Here is a 22,307-nt window from a genome sequence, read left to right on the forward strand (position 1 = left end):
AATTCCTAAAACAGCTTCTCGCTGTAGTTTCTATCAAACGTCACTCGGACTGGAGGAAATGCTGCTTCTGTTAAGGACTATTTTCAGCGGTGGATTAATCCGCATTTGGCGCTCTAGTGAATGTTTGTGGCAGCAGGACGGCGAATGCGGGATCGAGCCAAAATAAATGACAGTGTCTGTGTTGATGTAATGAAGGAACACATCACCCAGGGCAACAGCGAGGCTCGCTGATGTGCTTCAATAGTCTCTGGACAACAATGGAGCTCTGTGGCACGGAGGAATGAGATATATGAGGATTCATTGTTGGCTTCAAAAATGTAGAATATTGACAGAAGTAGGGATGACAGGATGCAGTTCTGAGTGAACCAGGGACTTAAATTCGGCTCTCTCTGAACATTCAAGGTCGTTTTTTTACCGCTTCACAACCAAAAACATCAAGACGCATGAAATATTTACTGACTCACCGTGTAATGTGGAGCAGTTTTTGGGCTTTTCATTCTCCCTCAAACCGTCTAAAAATCCATGCACTGCTTCAAAGAAAGAGCCATGATGTCACTGCTTTGTTGTATTCTCACAGCGTGCTCACTGTACCTTCATCTCCTTCCCAGGCCAACAACAAGCCCGAGCTGGAGGCCGCCATGTTCCTGGACTGGATGCGCCTGGAGCCTCAGTCCATGGTGTGGTTGCCCGTCCTGCACCGTGTGGCCGCCGCTGAGACCGCCAAGCATCAGGCCAAGTGTAACATCTGTAAGGAGTGTCCCATCATAGGATTCAGGTCGGTCCAGTCAAAGCCGCTTTTTGTTTCACTGTACAAGTGTGCCTTAAAGAATACGTTGTTTTATCTGGCCTTTAAAGGTGGACGTTCCACTCGTTATCCACCCTTTGAGCAGCAGATCTGAAACACTTATCCAAAGAAATGAGCAGAGTAGAAGCCGTTTTGCCGTAGAGTGTTATATTGTTCATCTTGTTACATGGAGGGCAATAAAATGCCAAATTAATTTCATTTTCAATTAACCCCAAATGAAAGCGACTGCACACGGAGACGTTGGCTTCTGGGCTTTATGAAATGATGTTTAAACATATGAGCGTCTCGCCCGGAGCATGCATCAGCAGCCCATTTCTTATATATGTTCTTTTGAATGTAGTTATTTGTTAACATTTTCCAGCAACAGCATAAGAAAAAAAATACATTTCTTTTTTATTATAGAGATTATCTGGCTTTTTTTTTTTTTTTTTCAAAGCAAAGTGAGCGTTCTCGTCCCTGTAGTGCTCCTCTTTATTGAAACAGCAGGAGAAGAGATGCTGATGTTCATATTTCATTTCATGTGCCGCACACACACACACACACACACACACACACACACACACACACACACACACACACACACACACACAGGAAGGCTCCCCGGTCGGCTCCACAGAGCTTTTCTGTTTATCGTGACGCTCAGTGAGGTGTTTTGTAATTGGCTGTTTGAAAAAGGAACTTTGGCATTGATTAAAGAAGCCGCGTTGATGATTGGCAAATTGATATGTTTCAGTTTACTGTATATTGGGCCTCATGCGAGAACCACTCACAGCAACAGATTGTTGTTAAGTGAGAGGGATTTAAGACAACAAGCGCTCAGAGTACGACATGAAATGGAGCCAAATGCACGGATGAGCTAGCATCATGCTACTTCTGAAAAACACTTTGACTCCTTTTTCAGGTTTTTGATGCATGGACGTTGTCAGCTCTTTGGCCAAAGCTTGTTTATTATTTTCAATCTGTGCTCCCAGTTCAGGTGAATAATTCCAGTTACTCGCATGTCTCTATTTCCACTGTGGAGCCACAAGTCAGGCATTCATCACAGAATCCCGTGTGCCACGAACCCGATCACATGCAGGCTGACAGCCTGCAGATAGAACTTTTTTCCCGTGCTCGCAGCCTGGCTTGACCGCTTTGGTCAAGACTGAAATATCTCTGCAGCCGTTTATTATCTACTGAAATATCTCAACTTCTGCTTGATGACTGTTCAAACACTGTCAGTCTGTCCAAGGCTTTGGTGTTTGACAACACGCTCATCAGCCTCAGCCGCACTTTACTTTTAGTGCTAATTAACAAATGTTAGCATGCTAACACGCCAAACTAAAACGGTTAACAAGTCTAACATCGGCATGTTAGCATTGTTAGCATGTTTGAACGCTGATGTTAGCATTCAGCTCAGAGTGCCACTGTGCCTAAGTTCAGCCTCTGACACTGTCTCCAGATGTTTTTGCACTGAGCCCGTTGTGAGCCTGTACATTACACATGCAAGGCTAAAAAGCCCTTTGTTTGGGCTTATCATTCCAGTACAAACACATTAGCCTCACTCATTTGATCAGTGCGATTGCTCTCTGTCACCAGAGTCGAGCTCTGGCTGTGAAAGAGCTTGTGAACCTATTTGTCACCTTAATCTAATTCAACAGCAGCAGCAGGGCAGTAAAACAGGCCACTTGCATATATGAATGATGGATGATATGATTATAATGACAGAACTGCAGTCATTTTTGTAACCTCGACCCTCAGAATCCTCGTGAAGGCCAGGAGGTTTTCTTTCTTTCTTTCTTTAAATGAAGGTTGGGACCCATGAAGGCAGGTGTGTCTGCTCTGTTGTTGGTGGGCCCCTTCATGATGAGAGCGGTGATTAATTTTAATGAAGAGTCCCAGGGCCAGAGAATAAATTTCTCATTTAGGTTCTGGGCTGAAAGGATTTTAACTAGTCCTACAGTGAAGAAAACAGAGCCGTAAATTTCCCTCGTTTATTGATTCTCTCCTTTTCTGTTTCTGCTTCTCCCACCTCTCTGCTCTCCTCCTCTTTTTGTCTGTTTCCTTTGCTTTCTTGACCTCCTTCCTTCATTCTCCCTCTGTCTCTCTCCCCAGATATCGGAGCCTGAAACATTTCAACTATGACATTTGCCAAAGCTGCTTCTTCTCCGGTCGTGTCGCTAAGGGACATAAGATGCAGTACCCCATGGTCGAGTACTGCACTCCGGTATGAATATATATATATATATATATGTTCCTGCTGCAATGTGTAAATGACATGTAAATGAAAACGGTGAAGATGTGAATTTTAAGGTGCCAGACTCGCTGTCAAATAATTTTCTTCCTCTGGTTATGAAGTGAAAAGCACCCGCACACTCAGATCTGTGCAAGCTGTGCGAAAGCTTCCCTCAGTACGTTAATGTAGAACAGAGTGGGGAGTGCGGATGCTTTTCCAACCATTATACATCGTATCTCAGCTGCTACACCTGCAACAAGCCGTCAATTTAGTGGTGCGGTGATCATGTATATTTCAGTCACTCATGCAAGATAATAACTCCAATTAAATTCAAGCGTTTACACACATTCTTTGTCCGATAAAATGTCAGGAATAAGAAAAGAAATGGACAACAAGATGAAGAAAGGGCAAACAAGCAATTAGCTCAGCGACATTTCATTTTTACATGACTGTTTGTTTACAAGTCCAAGAAACAATGACTAACGAGAATCGGTAAAATGTGTGGATGCTGGGAGGCTGATTATTTACATTTTGGAGTAAGCTAGGCTAGCTGTTTCATCTTCCTTTCTTTATGCCAGGCTAAGCTGTTTTTAGATAAAAAGCTCTGATAAGCTACTCTACACTAGCTGCTCAGCATCAAACAGCAGTCAGGCACAGTTAGCGACTAGCTAGCGAAGCATTTAGCAGCTAAAGAGCCAGATATTTTTCTCAGGAGCTGGTGGAGAACAAAAACTGAGCTAAAAAGAGACAGAATATTGGTCTGACATTACCAGGTGGACACGACCGCAACTCAAAACACCGTTACCTGTTAGCTACAGCTTTGTAAGACAATAATATTTTAGTGTTTTGTTTATATTTTGTTCTGCTGCTATTGTAACTTTAAACCGTGGAGGATGTGAAGGGAAAGTCAGAGAATATTAAGAGATTTTACAAATGATTCACTCACTGATTCACTTATGTATCACAGTATTTCAGTTGTATTTCTCTCCACTAAACCCAGCTTCACTGCAGACCTGCTGCACCAGGAAGGGAACAACATATTTTGGGTCATACATAATCTCTGACATAATAACAGAGAGTCATGGAAAAGCCATTGAATTTTACAGCAGGCCCACAGAGGAAACTTTAAAGAGGGCATGAAATAACTTTTTGCCAAATCACATAACAAATACTATCCACCTGCTGGTGCAGCAGTGAACCTACATTTATTTCACATCTAGAGGGCCAAACTGATTTGTTAAGCACAGGCCCAGGGCTGAAATAAAGACGCTGAAGCTTCAGCTGACAGTCATAAATGTGTTCCTCTGTCTCGTAACTGTAATGACACACTCAGACCTGAGAATGAGGGCGTTAACTTCGCTCACTGGATGTGTGAATAAAGGCAAAAGAGCTGGAGATAAATGAGCGGCGTGGACTGAAAGGTGTGTGTGTGTGTGTGTGTGTTTGTGCCCCACTCCCATGAGTGAACAAAGCCACCTTTGTGCCCCGTCTCTCTCCAGACTACATCAGGGGAGGACGTCAGGGACTTTGCCAAGGTGCTGAAGAACAAGTTCAGGACCAAGCGTTACTTCGCCAAACACCCGCGCATGGGCTACCTGCCTGTCCAGACCATCCTAGAGGGAGACAACATGGAAACGTGAGTCCCTCGCACAGATGCACACAAGCACAAACAGGTTTCATCGCAGGCTGAGAGACACTCCCACTAATGTGACCTGAATTGGAGGACACACACTCAAACACTCATAAGTCTCACAGTTCAGAGTGTAGCCATGGTTTGATAACAGATTTAGCCGTGATGGTGTTTGTGCAGCGGTGTGTGTGTGTTCAGAATTGGTGTTTGCTGCCTACACATTACACATTTAGTTTGTTTATCCATATCGAGCCCGTGTTTGATGCTTCTCATTGTTGAGGGATGTGAGTAAGGCCGAGACCATTAAAGAGCCAAGAAGCAGAGAAAAAACACAGAATTTATAACGCATATTCCTAATTTAGAGTCATGACTAGAACCTGATTGATTTCAATATTTAAGAGTCAAACACAAACATTTTTGATAAGGATCCCTTAATAATTGAAATCTGAGCTGGTGCAACCTCAATAGGTCATGAACTGCATCCTGAGTCAGAGATTCAGCTGAAACTAGGCTACATTTGAACTTTCTGGGACAACTCACTGCTGGAGTCCGCTCAGAGCCGAGGAATAGTCCCAGCGCCGCTCTCGCCAAAGAAAGTGAATGAGCGAATTTGGCAAAAGTGTCCAACTGTTCCAAGCCAGCCAATCTGAGCGAGGCACTGCTATTGTATATGACAGGAGAGATAAGCGGGGTCCTTGGAGGATTGGCTCGGACCCCACAGCTCTCAAGTGTTAATTATGGACGGATACATAAAATAAGAACATGTGACTTTTTTGGCCCCACCCCCAATGATATCATCAACCGATACTTCAGATGTGGGACAAAGAGAACTGAGAGACTCACGCCACCTGTAAACTAAGCTAAGCTAAGATGCTGATGTTTCAGTCAATCCATCATGAATATTGATGATAATGGAAATCTAAATAACCTCTAATACGACTATTGGCCGGAGGAAACGCAGTCAGTAATAATGGAGGTATCGGCACTTCCAGAGGAGTGATGAATGTCTCACCATCGTTCATTCAAGGCCAAGAAGAAGAAACACAACGACACACAATCTTGTAAAAGCTTTATAGTTCAAAGTGATGAATGACGGGCTTGAAGGTTGAAGCTAATGTGAGACTGTTAAAACGCACACACGGAATACACGCGCACGCAGTGTGTGTCCTTCTGCAGTGCAACAACACACACACACACACACACACACACACACACACACAAACACACATCCTTTTATATTGTGTTTGTGTGTTGGGAAGACAAATACACTCACTTGCAAGTGCATGCGCGCATTAAGGTTTGACACCTGGCGTCACATGAGTGTTTTGTCACACCTGAGATGGTTTTGAGTTCTGCTTGTTTGATTAATGAAAATGTGACAGCTCAATAAATAATCAGTTCCTTATCAATAGTGCTGGTGTTTGTGTGTGTGTGTGTGTGTGTGCGCGCGCCTGTGCTCTATAACTCATATTGTATCACACTGTCTTGTTTGTGCCAGTCTGGCATCCCGACCCCCACTCCCCACCTCCCACCATGCACTGCCTTCCATACTACAGCTCCCATCATGCCTTGCTGTGCAGTGTCCTCCCACTTCCTGTGTCCTCATCTCACGTTTTTTTGTCTTGCAGTCCTGTCACTCTGATCAACTTCTGGCCCGTAGACCATGCGTGAGTACCTGGCTCTCACACACACACACACACACACACACACACACTGAACTTGTACATTCACTTTCTATCAGTGTCATGCTGAAATATTCTCTTGCTCGCACAGACACACTCGCTCACTCACCTCCGCCCATTTCACACTCGTTGTGTAGTGTCATTTCGTCTGAAGCTCTGGTGGGTTTACGTCTCACAGCTTCTTGCTGCTGCTGCTTGACCCCACATCACCCTGCAGGTCTGTGATTCAGGGTGAGTCACTCCTGACTCCGACTGTGAACATGAAAAGTATCCCGGCCAGTAAAAACCTCAAATTATCACTTAATTAAGCTCTTTTAACAATGATTTTGAGCCCATTTCTGTCCAGTTAAGAGGCAGACGCCACTTCACTTCTCAGTGCTGCGTCACCACTGAACATTATAATACTGCTGCTGCATTGCTGGCTTATAAACACCAGGGTTGTCTTGCAGAGTTAATATGTACTTATGTCTAGCTACTCCACCTAAGCTACTAGAAAAGTACAGTGTTCAGCGGCTTTAAAGCACTGGTTATCTTCCAGTATGACATTAAAGCGTATACTCAGATGAATCATCATTCTGCTGCAGGTGCTGGTGATGTACCACAGTGCTATATGTTCAACAACACAATGAATCGTATTATCCTGGCATTTTTTATTCTTCATCCACCTTTACTTTGTGGTGAAAACTCGTCTATTTGGGCTCTTGGCAGATAAAACTTCCAACCGTCAAGGTGCCCTTGCAAAAGGAAGTTTTCGGGATTTTAAAGTCAGACCTTAATTTCTCAAGGACTAAAACACTGCAGGGAAAGTTGTTAGGATCCTGGGAGAGTTCTGGTTAATGATGTCAAAACACTGATCTTTCCCTCAGAAGACGAGGTGTGACATCTCAGATCTGACGCGTCTTTTGAAGTGCAGGCAAATGTATTCCAAGCCGGGAGTGCAGGATACAAGCGGGGAGCTTATTTACAGAGCATTTCACACCGCCACACATCTGTGCCTCATACTGTCGCTCCGCTCATGGCTCTCCTGTGCATTCATGCGGCTTGTGCACGTGTGTGTGTGTGCGTTGGGTTTAATGAGTCCCTCCTGGTTGGATTCATGAATCTCTCTTTTTCCTGTCTGTTTCTCCCTCTGTCGCAGGCCCGGATCGTCCCCTCAGCTCTCGCATGACGACACGCACACTCGGATCGAGCACTACGCCAACCGGTAACACGCTATCTGCATTCAGCAGCAGCTCCTCGCAGCGTAGACTCACAGTGTTGCGAACAGGAAGTAACCTTCCTTGTGCTCCACTTTTTGCATTCCCCACTGCTACCCTCAGCCCTACGAGCGCTACAGATAATGGCTCCTCCAGAGAGCTCTCCCAGACACCAGAAACATGTTGATTGATGTGATTTGGAATAATGAATTTGGAGAAAATGATAAAGTACAGCACACTTCCTGCATTGGGATGCCTGTCTTTCCCCTCTCTGTGTTCAAGCAGCCGTTAACTCACAGGGGATCGGTTGCCCTAATTCTTTGCTGACGCAGTTCTGGGGAACTTTCGGTCACCATGCTCATGTTCGCTGCACTTAATAAATCGAAAAGTTGATCATGAAAGAGCTTTGTGGCGTTAGTCACAAATTAGAGTTGTTTTTCGCCTCAGAGCAGGATTATTCCCATCTAGCGAGAGCTTCACCACCTACCCAAGAAACTCATGTGCAAGTGACAGATGGACTTTGTTTTAGTTGTTCGCAACCCAGTGAGTCTATTTCAGTAATGAAGTATGAGCAGTATCGTTAAACGCTTTGATTAACATGAAGATGTGAACCTGCCTTTCAGTCACATGTCATATACAGTCTGTTCTTGCTTCTTGTTGGCATAATAATTAATATAGACGCCAATTGATGTCCTGTATCTTCTATAATCCGCTGAAGATGAGTTAAAAGTACAGGAAACCTCCTCCATATCAACTTGTTCTGTAGGGACAGTATATTGTAAGCAACTATTAGGCCATTTTAAAGTGTTTATTGCGGTATTTTCCAACAGTTCTAACTCCCCAGAGGAAGACGTATTTTATATTATTATAACTGCCATCATTCATCATCTGCTTATGCAGCAGCCTCCACTTATGCATGTCCACCAATGGAGTTATAGTTGTGGACAAATACATGAATAATAAACAATAACAATTATTAGCTGTGTGTTGTGGGCAGAAAAGGAGGAAGGAGAGGTTTGTTTTTGTCATATTCTGCAGAAATTCTTGCCACAAACAAACCTTTTTTTTTGTCATTGAAATGAGCTACTTGAACGTTTGAAAAGTCAGCTAAAAGTATGTTTGAGGAGTAAGTCAAGAGGTCAGCAATGTAAATGCAGTTACTATTTGGACCCGTTTCCATGTGCCAGAACACGAGAAAGCTGTTGTAAGACCCACAGTTTGAACCAGGAAACAAAGGGACAGGAGAGGAAGACTGTGGACGAAATGTGAATAAAGAAACTGATGCATATTCAGTCACAACTGTGAGTTTCCTGTACCTTTAACCGCTAAAACGACTGATTCCACATCAACGCTCCAGATATTTATGGCTGTATATGTCAGTGTTTGAAAGTAGTTGATGCACGATCGTTGATTATTTAAAGATGGAGAATGGGATACCTTGACAAAGTGCGTTTGAGTGCCATTTTATGTCAAAGTCTCTATCTTTCCTGAAACATATTATCAAAGAAAAGCAGGACTTACATCTAAAGTGTACAGCCAGCAGCACCATTAGTTTAAATGCTGAATATGCTAGAATGATTTGTCAGGCAGGTGATAATGAAAGTGATGAATAGTATGAGGCTGAACTAAAATGTCAAGATATCCCTTTGCATACAGTACAAACTGAATCTGTACTCATGATAAAGCGATGCATTGACTTTTTGGTGAATAAGCGCTCTGCAGTGCGAGGCCAGTGTATGCGTATGCTAATGCATCTGAGATGTTGCTTGCACCATCCAGTGCGCCAGCATGTGCGCTCGAAAACCTCATCAATACTGAACCCAGGGAGAGAAAAGCCATCAATATCGTCGTGGTGCCACACTGAGTCAATCAGAGCTTATTCACCAAAACATTTCAGTGTTCCTTCATTTTGCAGTGATCCTAACCGCTCCCCAAAAAAAAAAACCCACCGCTGAGGGACAAGAAGCAGTCAAATCAATCAAACAATGAGTCAATCAAAGCAGTCGATCAATCGGTCCTCCAATCAGTCAGCCGGGCACTGTTGGCATCCCTCAGCGGAGTCAGCGTGAGGTCGGAGCCACAGGCCCGGTCTTTGATCCCTGCCAGAGAGTGTTTGACACCACTCACTGCTGCCTCAGGCGAACACACACACACACACACACACAAATACATAAACACATAGCAGCACGCGCTGACGGACGCACATGCTGAGTCACACTCATCCCCTCCAGCCCTGTGCTCTCAGCCCCCAGAGCGTCGAGATCTGGCAGATTCCAGATACCATCTAGCAGATTAAAGGAAGGTGGTAGGGCGAAGAAGTAACATAATTAAGCCTGGAGGGAGCTGATGGCCCCCAGACCGCGGGGTTATCGCTTGTTTCTGTAGCGTGCAGCAGCTTATAAGTACAAACGCACCGGCCTGGGCAGATGCCAGTCTGTCACAGTCCATCTGCTTAAACGCTCGCTGCCAAGCATCGAGCTTTTTTTATTTTTTTGGATGCTGATAAAGCCCAAAATCTCTCTCTACTTTTTTGGGCAGGCACTCCAGCCACCAGGAAACTGATCCGGTGGAGATAGTGACGAGGCAATTTAAATCTTTGTGTCGAAGGAGCGCAGCCGGGAGGTTTGTTGAAAAGGCCCGTCTAAATGGCCAAGACACTGGTTTCTTCAAAGATAATATCAGGCTTTTTTGGTTTGTTTTCTCCTCTTAAAGGATCAGTTCAACCAAATTACAGATTACATTTTCTCACTTACCTCCAGTGCTATCTAGCATGATCAATAAAGTCCTGTCTATCTATCTATCTATCTATCTATCTATCTATCTATCTATCTATCTATCTATCTATCTATCTGTAAATGACTGGAGGTAGTTTAAAGGAATCGTTTAGGACTGCATCTGTTTGGTTTGAAAGGAGAAAATTGATGCCACTCTCATGTCTGGAGGCTAAATATGGAGCTAGACCCAGCAAGGGATTTGCTTTTAGCATAACGACGAGAAGCCGGGGGGGCAGCTAGCCTTGTCGTCACACCCGATAAACAGCCTAAATTAGCTGCTTTGCTCGTGTTACATATGTAGCAGTTCATTAACAGCTACATATTGATTAGCTGAATCAACTGAGTCAACATTGGATTTTATTTCAAGGTAACTGTCAACTGCTTTGTGGTTCTTTTACCAACTGGGAGACGTCGCACCTGTCAGCGATTCGCAATATTTAAATCTGCAGTCAGAACAATGGATGATTACAGCACTAAGTCTTAGTAAAGCCAAGCTCGTTCCTTTGTACAGCAGAGATACAACAGCGCTAATTAGCTTTGGAGACGTTGGTAGGCATATTTTTCAACTTTGGACTAGCCGTTTCCCCTTTATGCTAAGCTAAGCTAATGAACTTCTGCTCTAGCCTATATGTAGCATACAGACAAGACAATAAATAGCCAATTTCGACAAAATTCAAAGTATTTCTCAAATGATACTACTTTACTACTAGTTTAAGATTAATATTACTCTCTTGTCTCATTGTAGAGTCTGACGATGGCTAGCTTTGCTTAGCTTCAAGTCTGAAGCTAGCTCTCTACTCCTGTTTCCAGTCTCTATGCTAGGCTAAGCTAAGCGACTCCTGGCTTCAGCTCTGCAGGCATAAGTTTTATCTATCTTGTCATCTAACTCTTTGCAAAAGAAGCAAATTTGTTTAATTACTCCATTTACTGAATAATAATAAAAAAAATGTCGTATTACATTTTTAAAGAAACCAGTGTCTATCAAACGATCCCTGGTCTGACCCTTAGCTCTTCTGTACGAATGCAGCTTCCCTGTGCTTCGCATATGTTATAATACAATTTGAGACTCCTCTTCTTCCCACATCAACTACAGTAAATCAGTTAAAAAGGCAGTTACACAAGTGAGTCATATAAAATTGAAAAGCAGATAGCAGTATTAAGTGTTAGAGGTCTGCCAACTGCCTCTTTTATAAGGCAGCTTTCAAGGCAACACAAGCCAACTTGTATAAAACATAAAGAGGCCAGATACTGACGATGGAGCTTCAGTTTGTAGTGCATCGGTTGTAAACACTATAAAATAAAGTGGCGAGGCAATAGACAGAGGGCTGCACACAGTGTGTGGGTGTCAAACATTTCATCTGTTCAGGATAAAATGATAACAACATGCGCCAAACACAGAGGAACTCCAACAGTCTCAACAAAAACAACCCACCAGTATGTGCTTCACCAAATTCTCCATTATTCCTGCTGCTGTTTGCACATAATTAGTGTAACTGGAGACACCAGGCCTCATTTTTTTCCTCCCCTTTCAAGCACTGACTCTGTGAAAACCAGCCTTCATTGAGTTGGTTGGAAGTTAGATAACCCATGACAGGACCTAACGAGTTTTCATATCAATCTGCACTTTAGATTACACCCTGAAGAGCCACAATCATATCCGTATTTTCCCTCTAGAATCTGCTAATTGCTCAACCTTTTGGTTTTGGGACTGACTGCTCTGTTTCTTCCCCCTCCGCAGGTTAGCAGAAATGGAGAATCGTAATGGCTCTTATCTGAATGACAGTATCTCACCCAATGAGAGCATGTGAGAACCGCTTTTTGTTTGTTTCTTTTGTTTTGCCAACCTCCTCACTCACGGATTGGCTCGCTGTGTGTGATCTGGCTCTGTCTTCTTTGTTTTCCATTGGCTGGTTGTGATATACGTCAGTGACAGTGTTTACATGTGCTCAGTGTTCTGAATACAGGCTCATGAAGTGGTGTTATTCTTGTTTGCATCATCATATCCCATACAAATATATCCCTGTATTCCTTATATTACCAGGTGATATCAGCACATCTTGTGTTCATAGTGTCCCCGGGGATGAGATTTCCCCTGGGTGATTATAATTGGGATATAAATACAGCTCGTTAACAAAATCCCTGCATCCCAAGTAATGAGAGTATGAGTAGGTCTGATATTCATCTGTTAAACTCATCACTGTAACTATGCTTTCGCTTTCTCTGATCCCCTTTCTTTAAAAAGTGTTGTGTTTAGTACAAAGGATTATTTTAAACGAGATGGTTTGCTTGGTACAGAGAGAGGAACAGAAAACTAGTCATCATCAAAATCGTTGTAATCATATTGAATGTCTTTGGCTTCTGAAGCATTAAGGTCTCACCAGAAAAAGGCAACGCAGAACGCCTCCACACGCCTTCGTTAACATGCAGACAAGCTGCCAGTCAGCACGTCACATATTTACATTTTATTCAGAATTAACGGTGGCGGGAAAGGTTCTCCGAGCGAGTTAGCTAAGTGACAGTTAGCTGACTTGCTAATGGGATAATAAGTTGACACGGTTTGTTCAGCAGACGTGTTTGTGATAGCAGCTCTTTCTGCTCCGACAGAGGAGGTTAAACAAGAGTCAAGAGGGCTTCCTGTTGGTCAGCAGTGCAAATTCAGTGCTCATGCTACTTAAAAAAAAAAATGCAGATTTACTCCACAGATGGTGATTATTGAAATGGATCTATTCTGCACTTTGAAATGCTGCTGCTTTATTTCTCCATTTGAATTTCAGTGACAGCCAGCAACATCTGTGCGCTCCAAAAGTCGGTTTTGTTTTTGCTCACAGTCAAGCTGCTGAAACCCCTGCAACGGTGATTTTTAACAGCCAGAGCCTCCAGATGCCCTGAAACTCGTAAATCCTGTTTACACCCGTCAGTTGATGAGTCCAGATCATTTAGTGTGTTATTCATCTCCTGCAGCACGCTGACTCCAACTCTGCTGCACAGAAATTCAGACAGAGAAAAAAAACACTGATACAGAAATCAACAACCAATCAACAAATCATGTATATTATTTTTAATATTTCATAAAGTTATTAAGCGATTAAAGAAGTTTTCCATCAGTTTGATATTAACTTGTATAAAGTTGTATCGAGGAGTGAGAAATGAAAGTAAATCAGTCGAGGCCGAGCTATCCTCATGAGACCCCAAAACCACTGGATCCTTCAATTCCCATAATGCAACTTGATGATATCTTTGGTTATACAGACTGTTCCTGTCTGTCAAAGACCTGTATTTGTCAAGACCCCACTTTATAATACATTTTTTGCAGCATCCCTAAAAACAAGATGTGAAATTTTGTCAAAGTGACACCAGATGTTTTCTGATTTTACTTAAATAACAATTATATTACATATTTTCAACAAGCCACAAAGAAAATCATTGTTTTAGTTATAAAATCTGAACGTATTCGACAGATGAGCACAGAAAACAGATGCATGTATGTTAGTATGTTTTATGTATCTTACGTGCAAGTCAATTTGTATTATATATTTAATGTGGCTGGAAGACAAATTTCCCTTGAGGGAGAATAAAGCTGAAAGTATAATAGATGCACATGGAACGACCTGAAATGACCTGCAAGATAAACTTGTGATTAAAATTGCAAAGTTAAATACGGCTCCGGTGTAACGCACACCTTTCAACATGAAGCGTGGTTGGTAAAGTGAATAAGATGAGCAGGAAGCATCGAGAGGCTATTTTTAACCCGAGCTGAGAGCTACACACTCCTACCATAATGAGTTTTACTTTCAAGTCAGCCGTCGTCTTAAAGGAGATTTGTTGTTTTCAAACAGCTCGTATCTGCAGCTCCTTTAGTATTCAGAGTGGAAGATTGGGCTGGGCTCAAAGCAGTGCAGTGAACGCAGCGCCATCCAAATACCTGGCCTAATTAAACTCCTCCAAAACACTGCGGGCCGCGCGTGTGATCGGTCAGAGTTGGCGGAGCTTGGCCAATCGAATCCCTCCGAAAATCCGGCGTTGCAGACGGCGTTGAGGACAAACGTGTCGTAAAGATGACAGCTCTGGACCTCTCTCTGTCCACTCTGTGTTTTAGATTCTTCTTCTGTGGTGCAGACCTGCTCACTGCTGCGGTTTCATTCACTTGCTGATTTTCTTTTTCTTTATCTTCCTTTGTGTGTCTTTGTGTATGTGTGTGTGTGTTTGTGTGTGTGTTTGTGTGTGTGTCTGTGTGTGTGTGTGTGCGTGTGCATACATGCACTGGTGTTCCTGTGCTGATGTGAATGTGTGTGTACGTCTGCCCATCATTGGTGGGCATGTGCGCCGTGTGTGCGTGCGTTTGCAGCGATGACGAGCACATGTTGATCCAGCACTACTGCCAGTCTCTGAACCAAGGCTCTCCTCTCAGCCAGCCCCGCAGCCCCGCCCAGATCCTCATCTCCATGGAAACGGAGGAGAAAGGAGAGCTGGAGAGGGTCCTCAATGACCTGGAGCAGGAGAACAGGTCAGAGAACAGTCCGTCTTCATCTCGTGTCGGCTGCATCGTCAAACCTTAACGGAGCACTGACTCCAACAGGATGAGCTGTTAAACTGTCCTGATTTTGCACCAGTAACAAAGAGCTGGACAGGTTCCTAAAGGTTCACACGTTTCTACAACCAATGCTCTATACGAATGTGTATATTTGGGCTCTTCAGAGGCTTTGGGTTCTCATTTTGATTCGACTCCCAAGGTCAGAGCGATGCACAAACTCCTCCACCATGAAGTGCCAGCTCGATCGGGCTGAAATGAGCTTCTTCACTTCTGCCAGTTAGACAGAAATCCCTCTTTTTAAAGATGTTTGGGTTACATGTCGCCTTATTTTCCAGTCTTCTCCAACCGGCCACACAAACCACGGTTTTAATTTGCATGTTTATTTCAAGTGCAAGCTTGGATTTATGTGTTTATCTGACAGGGTTTAGCAGGTTCTGAAAATGTCCAGAATTAAATTATACAAATTTTCAACCCCCGTAAAAATTCACTTTGTCAGGGCAGCCAAGTACCAGTGTCCTCCTCTCTTGCCTTGTATTTCATCAGTCCACGAATACAAATGTCCTAAAATATGAATCAGTAATGACTGTGGCTGTGAACTGCGTGTATCTGACGCCTTCAGCAGACACTGTCCTGTGTTCTGTTCCTCCTGATGTGCTTCCTCCTCTCAGCCCTCGCTCTCATTCCAACAAGGGGATATTGTTTAAACTTGGGGGGAAAGATAAAAAGTGACTGCCTCGTGCACGGGGGATGGCTGTTACTGATGGATGTTTGCAGTTTTGTTTATATCCACGCTGTTTCTGCAGTGACCCAGCTTCCCCTCTGTAATCAGTCAAACACACGTGTGTCAGATTAAGAGTCTCGCTCCTCTGCCTTCACTGCAGGAAGCTACAGTCTGAGTACGACCGTCTGAAGAAGGCCCACGACAGGAAGGGCCTGTCCCCGCTGCCGTCACCCCCGGAGATGCTCCCGGTGTCACCGCAGAGCGCGCGCGACGCCGAGCTCATCGCCGAGGCCAAACTGCTGCGGCAGCACAAAGGCCGCCTGGAGGCCCGGATGCAGATACTGGAGGACCACAACAAACAGCTGGAGTCCCAACTGCACCGGCTCAGACAGCTGCTGGAGCAGGTACACGTCCGCTGACTCTGTCCATGAACACCTGTTACATACCTCAGCGCTTGGTCAAAACATTAGCACTCAACATCGTGTGGAAACCATGTGACGATTTTGACCCATATCATGTCAAACCCAGCGGATGATGAAGGTGGTCATGGCCCCCAAGGCTGCGCTTTTTGAAGGGTCTCCTGTCGTCGCTTATTAGACAGAAATGAGTAATTCAACCAAACATTTGAAGCAGTGGCCCGCTGGAAGTATGACGCAGCACGAGGATGTGTACATAGCAAAGCACACAGGCAGGCAATAAACACACACACACGGGTTTGACGGTGACCCTCCTGACAGCAGGGAGAGCTCGTTTGTTTGACTGTAACCGTCCTCACATCAATACAAGATGCAAGCGTAAACGTCATATTTCCATCATGGTTTCCATCATTTTGATCGTCTTCTTCTGCAGTGGTTTAACAGCAGTGAAGAGTGAGTGAGTGAGTGAGTGTGGGCGAGTTTTAGAGTAAAGCCGCTTCAGATCTCTCACCAGACTGTGTATTTAAAATCATAACAAAGCTGCCTTTGACTGCCCTTGAGCAAGGCAGCAGCCCCTCACAGAGCTCAGCTAGTGTCCAGGATTAAAAAAAAAAGCAAAGTTGATGTGAAGTTTCCCACCAGTGAGCTGAGGCTGAGGCAGCTCCTCCACAGTCTGCCTGCCAGTAACAGCTGACAGGGGATCAGGCCAACTCCTCGGTCCCACACACACACTTCACTTTCGACTCCTCTAATTAAGCTGTGCGGCACGGCTGCCAATTTGTTTTGTATCTAATGTGTGTGTGTGTGTGTGTGTGTGTGTGTGTGTGTATGTGTGTGTGTGTGTGTCAGACTGATTCCAAGGTGAACGGCACAGCTCTGTCCTCTCCTTCCACCTCCTCTCAGCGGTCCGACTCCTCCCTCCCTCTGCTCCGCGTGGCCGCCAGCCAGACTACTGATACAATGGGTAAGAACACACACACACACACACACACACACACACTCCCACGTATATCCTTTAATTTGCATCCACCCTTTTAAAAGCATGCCGGCTATAAATAGAGATGTAAGCAGAGATGTCTGCTTTCACAGCTTGTAGAGACCACGCTGTTATTGTTCTACACCGGACTCAGTGCACTGCTTCATCATGTTGGTGTGCATAAACAATGTGACTGGGCATCAGTTCAGCGACCAGAAGCAGCGTGGAAACACTTCATCTGCTTCCTCTTTCAGGTGACGATGAGCTGTCCAGCCCTTCCCAAGATGCATCTGGGCTGGAGGAAGTGATGGAACAGCTCAACAATTCTTTCCCTCATAGCCAGGGTATGAAACACTAACACCAGCTTGTCTCGAATACAATAGCATAATAGATGATACTTGAAATTTTGAAGGAGCCGACAGAATAACTGATCTGAAATCAGATATAAGACAATGAATGCAGTCTTGTTTTTTCCCCTGAAAGGATAAGAATATGTTTTTGAATGAACCCTTTTAGGTGAAGCGCTCCTTCAGGCGTTCAAAACAGAGGGAAGAGGAAAGTTTGCAGCTTTGATCTCATTAAAAGTGTAACTCAGCTAATTAGCAGAAAGATGAGCATTTCTAGGTAACTGTAGCCTAAAGAATGGAGAGCAGGTGTGTGAGTGTGTGTGTGATAATGAGCTCTGTCCTCTGGATTTTTACTCAGCTTGTGTACTTCATCAGATACAGTAAACTTAGCATCATATAATGTACACATGTCTCTAAAGCCATCAGCTACAGGTGGAGGTAACATCATATGTGTATTCAGGAACAAACCATCGTCAGTCGCAGGGAGGATGAACACTCAGATAAAAGCCCCTCACGCCTCTTTCTTTCTTCCGTTACCAACACAAGGCTGACTGTTTTCTTCTTCTTCTTTTCTTCCTTTCTTTACTTCCTTTCCTCTTGTTCTCCGTGAGCCAGGAGGGAGAAGGGGACACCCATGAGAGGTTAGTGGCTCAACCTTCTCTCCCTCTCCGCCTCCTCATCCCGTTTCCCCTCCTCGAAGGAGAATTTTCACTGCATGCAAGCACCATGCGCATGAAGTCTCGGGAGAAATCTAATAATTGGCGTAATAATGAGGCTGCTGCAGCAAGTACATGTGCAGAAAACATACAGCAGAGGGGCATTATGGCGCCACAGTACAGTCATGCAGTGGGAAAAACACCAAATACCTGTCCTCCCTCCTTCCCTGTGTTTGATTTCCTTTCCCTTTCCTGTCCGCTCTGTTGGTCACAGCAGGGAGTCGAGTTAGCGCTGTAGCTTTGTAACCTGCGATGTGTGCAGACATCTCTGTGCATGCAGGATTAGATGATGTGTTGAAAATGTCAGTTCACAATGTGGCGCGCACACACAGGAAGATTCAGCCACAGTTTCAGGTGATAAAAGCTGTCATTGGTGTTTCTGAGGCTTAACTATGAGGGGGATAGATTTGTGGGCAGCAGCAGCAGCAGCAGCAGCGGATGTCTTATTGAGATTTAGCCAGCACACACCGCTCTTAGTCTGAAGATATCACCGTCGCTCCCTGCTGTGCTGAGCTTGGCGCTTCCTTGGTGCAGATACCAACCCTGTACATATTGAACTTCCACTCTCTGGGTTGATACAAGGCTGCTAGGGTTTGGAGGTGTGGCCCTGTGGGTGGCAACACTCAGGTTCAGACTGAAATATCTTGCCAGCTGTTGGAAAGATTATCAGGTTTTATCGGGTCAAAGTCCAAATACCTATAAAACTAATGAGCCTTAGCTGTACTTTGTGTTTGATGCTAATGAGCAACATGCTAACATACTGGTGAACACGGTAAACATTATACCTGCTAAACACTGTGTTAGCATGTTGCCACGCTGGCATTAGCATGTAGCTCAAAGCGCCGTTGTGCCTGTGTATGGGTCCCAGAGCGGCTGGCATGGCTGTAGACTCCTCGGCTTGTTCCCGTTTCTACCGTCATGTGTCTGCTTGTCGCTGTCGGCCTTTCTGTCTCGTCTAAGCGTCTCCTCCTCTTCTCTCTCCAGGTCCCAGCATTGGCAGTTTGTTCCACATGGCCGACGATCTGGGCCGAGCCATGGAGTCACTGGTCAGCGTGATGACAGACGAGCAGAGCGCCGAACAGCACGAGGCCCTGCCCTTCTGATCCCGCCCCCACCTCAACCTTCAGCCCCACGCCCCGCCCCTCCCCCCTCTCCTCCCCTCCCTACCTGTCGCATGCTTTTCTAGTCAAAACAACTGGATTGGAAACACAGTTTACAAAGAGAATATATAACGTCTATTTTTGTGAAGGATTGCGGTTCCAGCAATGACGCGTAAAAAACAAAAGAAAAACATTATAACTTGTAGATTTCAGTAGTTTCTTAAAACGTCCCGAAGTTGTTTTATTATTAACAGAGGCTGGTTTTTAAACTTCTATGCAATTGTATAAAACAAGAGTGGGGTTTGGGGGGCGGGGGGGTCAAAGAGAGATGAGATACAAATCCGTGTGTTCAGTGTGGTAGAATATTTGCCATCTCTTTGTAATTGGGGAAACAGCTAAAGCATTTCAGACATTTGTATCAAAAAGAGAATGATTGTAATCATAAGGGTGCTTTCTAAGAGGAAAATGTCTTTCTATAACAGCGTACACTACTGTCAAGGTAATGCAGGCATCCTGGATCTTTACAGTACGTTGTCTGTGAGTGTGTGTGTGTGTGTGTGTGCGTGTGTGTGTGTGCGTGTGTGTGTGTGTGTGTGTGTGTGGTGGTGCCTAATTTCCACATTACATTACAGCTTTTTTTTTTGGCTTTGGCTTAAAAACCTCATGTTATATTTGAATTCTTCATGTATCCATTATCTCATCCGTCCATCTATTCATCCGTCAGTTTGTTCATCTCCCCCATTATTAACATCTCGATGGCAACAGTCTTTATCCCTGTAATCCTTTTGAACACAGTGTGCTGTGTGCTGTAATAGGCCTGATTCAACACTGAGGCAAGTCAACAGAGTCACTTCAAAACTTAGCACATGATGGGAAATCACACTGGATCCTACATTTCCCACAATGCAACTCTTTCAGACCCTTGCTGCCGGGTAAACGCCCGTGTCTTTTAATTTCCAAGCCTCTGTCAGCCTCCAAGATCAAGCCATTGTAACTCTGATGACATCACTGTGAGGTCATCAGGGTTGTTTTCTCTCAGCCTATGGGAAGCTCCCTCCAAAGTCACAGAAGTCAGAACTTTTTTCACAGGCTGAGCAGTAAAAACCCCACGACAAGTCAGTTCTTGATATGTTGAACAATAACTAATGCACACGCTCCAGTCTATCAGTATTACCTGTGACCATCTTCAGTAGTTTATTACCTTTCTGGAGAAAAATATTGAATATTTGTTTAATCAAAGCTGCCAATATTGAGTGTTTTAAAGGTACATTTACCTTCAGTTCTGCGTGGTGAAATTTTTATCGCCAAGATGCTTCTGAGGTGTCTTCAGGGCCTGTTGAGCACACACAGTACACTGTGTACTGGTCTTTAAACTGACAGCTTTCTTTTCGAGGAACTTCAAAGAATGTTATTTTAATTGAATCTGAGCACTACAGTGTTACAAGGCTGCTAGTTGAGATTATTTGTGAGGAATTTTTCTGTTAACAGAGAAATCTTTGAGTTTTAGGACGCCCGGTAACGTAAGCTCTACCTCGTATGAATTGTCCAAGTCCGGTCCGGAGGCAATTTCTCTACTGTACTCAATCCACACGCCTCTCAGATTGTTAATTGATAATAATTGATTATTGCTGGCTGATTGATTCATGTCAGATTTTCTGTATATCGCTCCTTACATGTTCAAGTGCACTGTAGGAGCCTCCGATCTGAATGTTTGGATGCATTCACTGCATTTCTCACCTCCGTCATAGATTTATATGACTCAATTATAAAAACTAGCATTTTACACAGATGAATCCGTGTGCACTACTGTCATACCTGGGACGTACTAGATATTTGTTTTCAGTCTGGAGAATGCGTTTATTGTAGCAGAGTGTTACATTTTGGTTAAACAGCTACTTTGTTTTGTGCTGTGTGAGGTGTTACGATATTAGCATGTGTGACTAAGTAAACTCCATCCTTATTTAATGTATAACCACTCAGAGAAGTCCGTGGTGAGCATCGCGGCGTCGTACACTTGTGTGTTTTTGGCATCATATTCTTTCAGCATGATCCAAACGGGTTTGTTTCAATCCAGACACTGAATTTGATGGATTTCTTTGTTGTTTTTTCATTTCTAACATTTGTGTTTCATTCTCACATCGTTTTTCAAATAACGCGTCAATACTTCACAACATATCAGATTCCACCAAATATATGCCTTACTACTGTATTATAAAATGCTTTACTGTATATCAATAAAGCACGCAGTTATGTTGATTTGACTGGCCTTTTTGAGTCACTCTTTGTTGTGTTTACTGTTTAACCAGGACTAGAATAAGTGAAAGGTACATTTTACCTAAATGTTTTTTAACCACCAGAAACATTTGGCGGGCCAAACTGAGCCATATGGTGGGACAATTTTGGCCCATAGGCCCCACTTTTGGCACCCCTGGGCTACACACATGACCTCAATCTGGGGCAAAGTGCAAACTAGTGCAATTCTAGTGCATATAAATTTAGTAGAAACACATATTTCCTGTGCACAATATTAACAATTATATGACCATATAAAATGGAAAAAAAAGTCTTAAATCCTCCGGCCTCAGGACAGTGTACGGCCCGCGAGACAATTCATCAATACAAAAAAAAAACCAAAAAACAACACATTTATTGTTGATAACGAAAACAACGTTGAATAGCAAATCAGGACGTTTTTCCGAGCGGTCCTCGAACACAACACATCACACAGGTTGCCGTTGATGTTACGTCACTGCATAATGGCGCCACTAATCAAAAACGGACGGAGACGCCGAGTGCCGCGCTTTCCAAGAGAAATTGACAGACTACTTTTTTTGTTGTTCAAAGAAGAATAAACAAGTGAACGTCTCGAAGTTAGTTTGTGGGGACGAGCTCACAGTGATGAAAAAGGCAAATATCGAGAGCTACTATAGCGACAAACATGCTAACCTGGATTAGCTACGCGCTAGGACAAAGCTAGTTAACGCTCTTTGGTGGAGTTTGGGAGCCCAACAAGCAGCTTTCACAGACCACATTCTGACAGACGGTTATGCAGGCAAGTTCTGTGGTGAGTGAGCTAACAGCTAACAAGCTAAAACCTCATTCAGAAGGAGAATTTGTGAAGGATTGCCTTGTTGCTGCTGCGGAGCCGCTAGCATCACACAGTAACACTATTTGAATGAAGGAAAACCTGACATGGAA

The 22,307-nt window shown here is 44.0% G+C and overlaps 1 protein-coding gene across 8 annotated transcripts in view; it reads left to right on the plus strand.

Moving 5' to 3' along the window:
• Positions 1 to 21,370, plus strand: part of dmd (dystrophin) — a 225,923-nt gene extending 204,553 nt beyond the window's left edge. For 5 of the 8 annotated variants that reach the window (XM_076723927.1, XM_076723928.1, XM_076723930.1 and 2 more), the window contains 12 exons: positions 609 to 775; positions 2,900 to 3,011; positions 4,520 to 4,656; positions 6,279 to 6,317; positions 7,471 to 7,536; positions 12,041 to 12,106; positions 14,648 to 14,806; positions 15,715 to 15,958; positions 16,820 to 16,934; positions 17,201 to 17,290; positions 17,909 to 17,934; positions 18,994 to 21,370. In XM_076723927.1, coding sequence (XP_076580042.1) covers positions 609 to 775; positions 2,900 to 3,011; positions 4,520 to 4,656; positions 6,279 to 6,317; positions 7,471 to 7,536; positions 12,041 to 12,106; positions 14,648 to 14,806; positions 15,715 to 15,958; positions 16,820 to 16,934; positions 17,201 to 17,290; positions 17,909 to 17,931 — 1,218 coding nt within the window. In that variant the 3' untranslated portion in view covers positions 17,932 to 17,934; positions 18,994 to 21,370. The remainder of the gene's footprint in view (positions 1 to 608; positions 776 to 2,899; positions 3,012 to 4,519; positions 4,657 to 6,278; positions 6,318 to 7,470; positions 7,537 to 12,040; positions 12,107 to 14,647; positions 14,807 to 15,714; positions 15,959 to 16,819; positions 16,935 to 17,200; positions 17,291 to 17,908; positions 17,935 to 18,993) is intronic. The other 3 variants (XM_076723931.1, XM_076723935.1, XM_076723934.1) reach the window with 3 other exon arrangements.
• The last annotated feature ends 937 nt before the right edge of the window (positions 21,371 to 22,307 follow it).

This window comes from Chaetodon auriga, chromosome 23 (assembly GCF_051107435.1).
Source record: "Chaetodon auriga isolate fChaAug3 chromosome 23, fChaAug3.hap1, whole genome shotgun sequence".
Lineage (NCBI taxonomy): Eukaryota > Metazoa > Chordata > Actinopteri > Chaetodontiformes > Chaetodontidae > Chaetodon > Chaetodon auriga.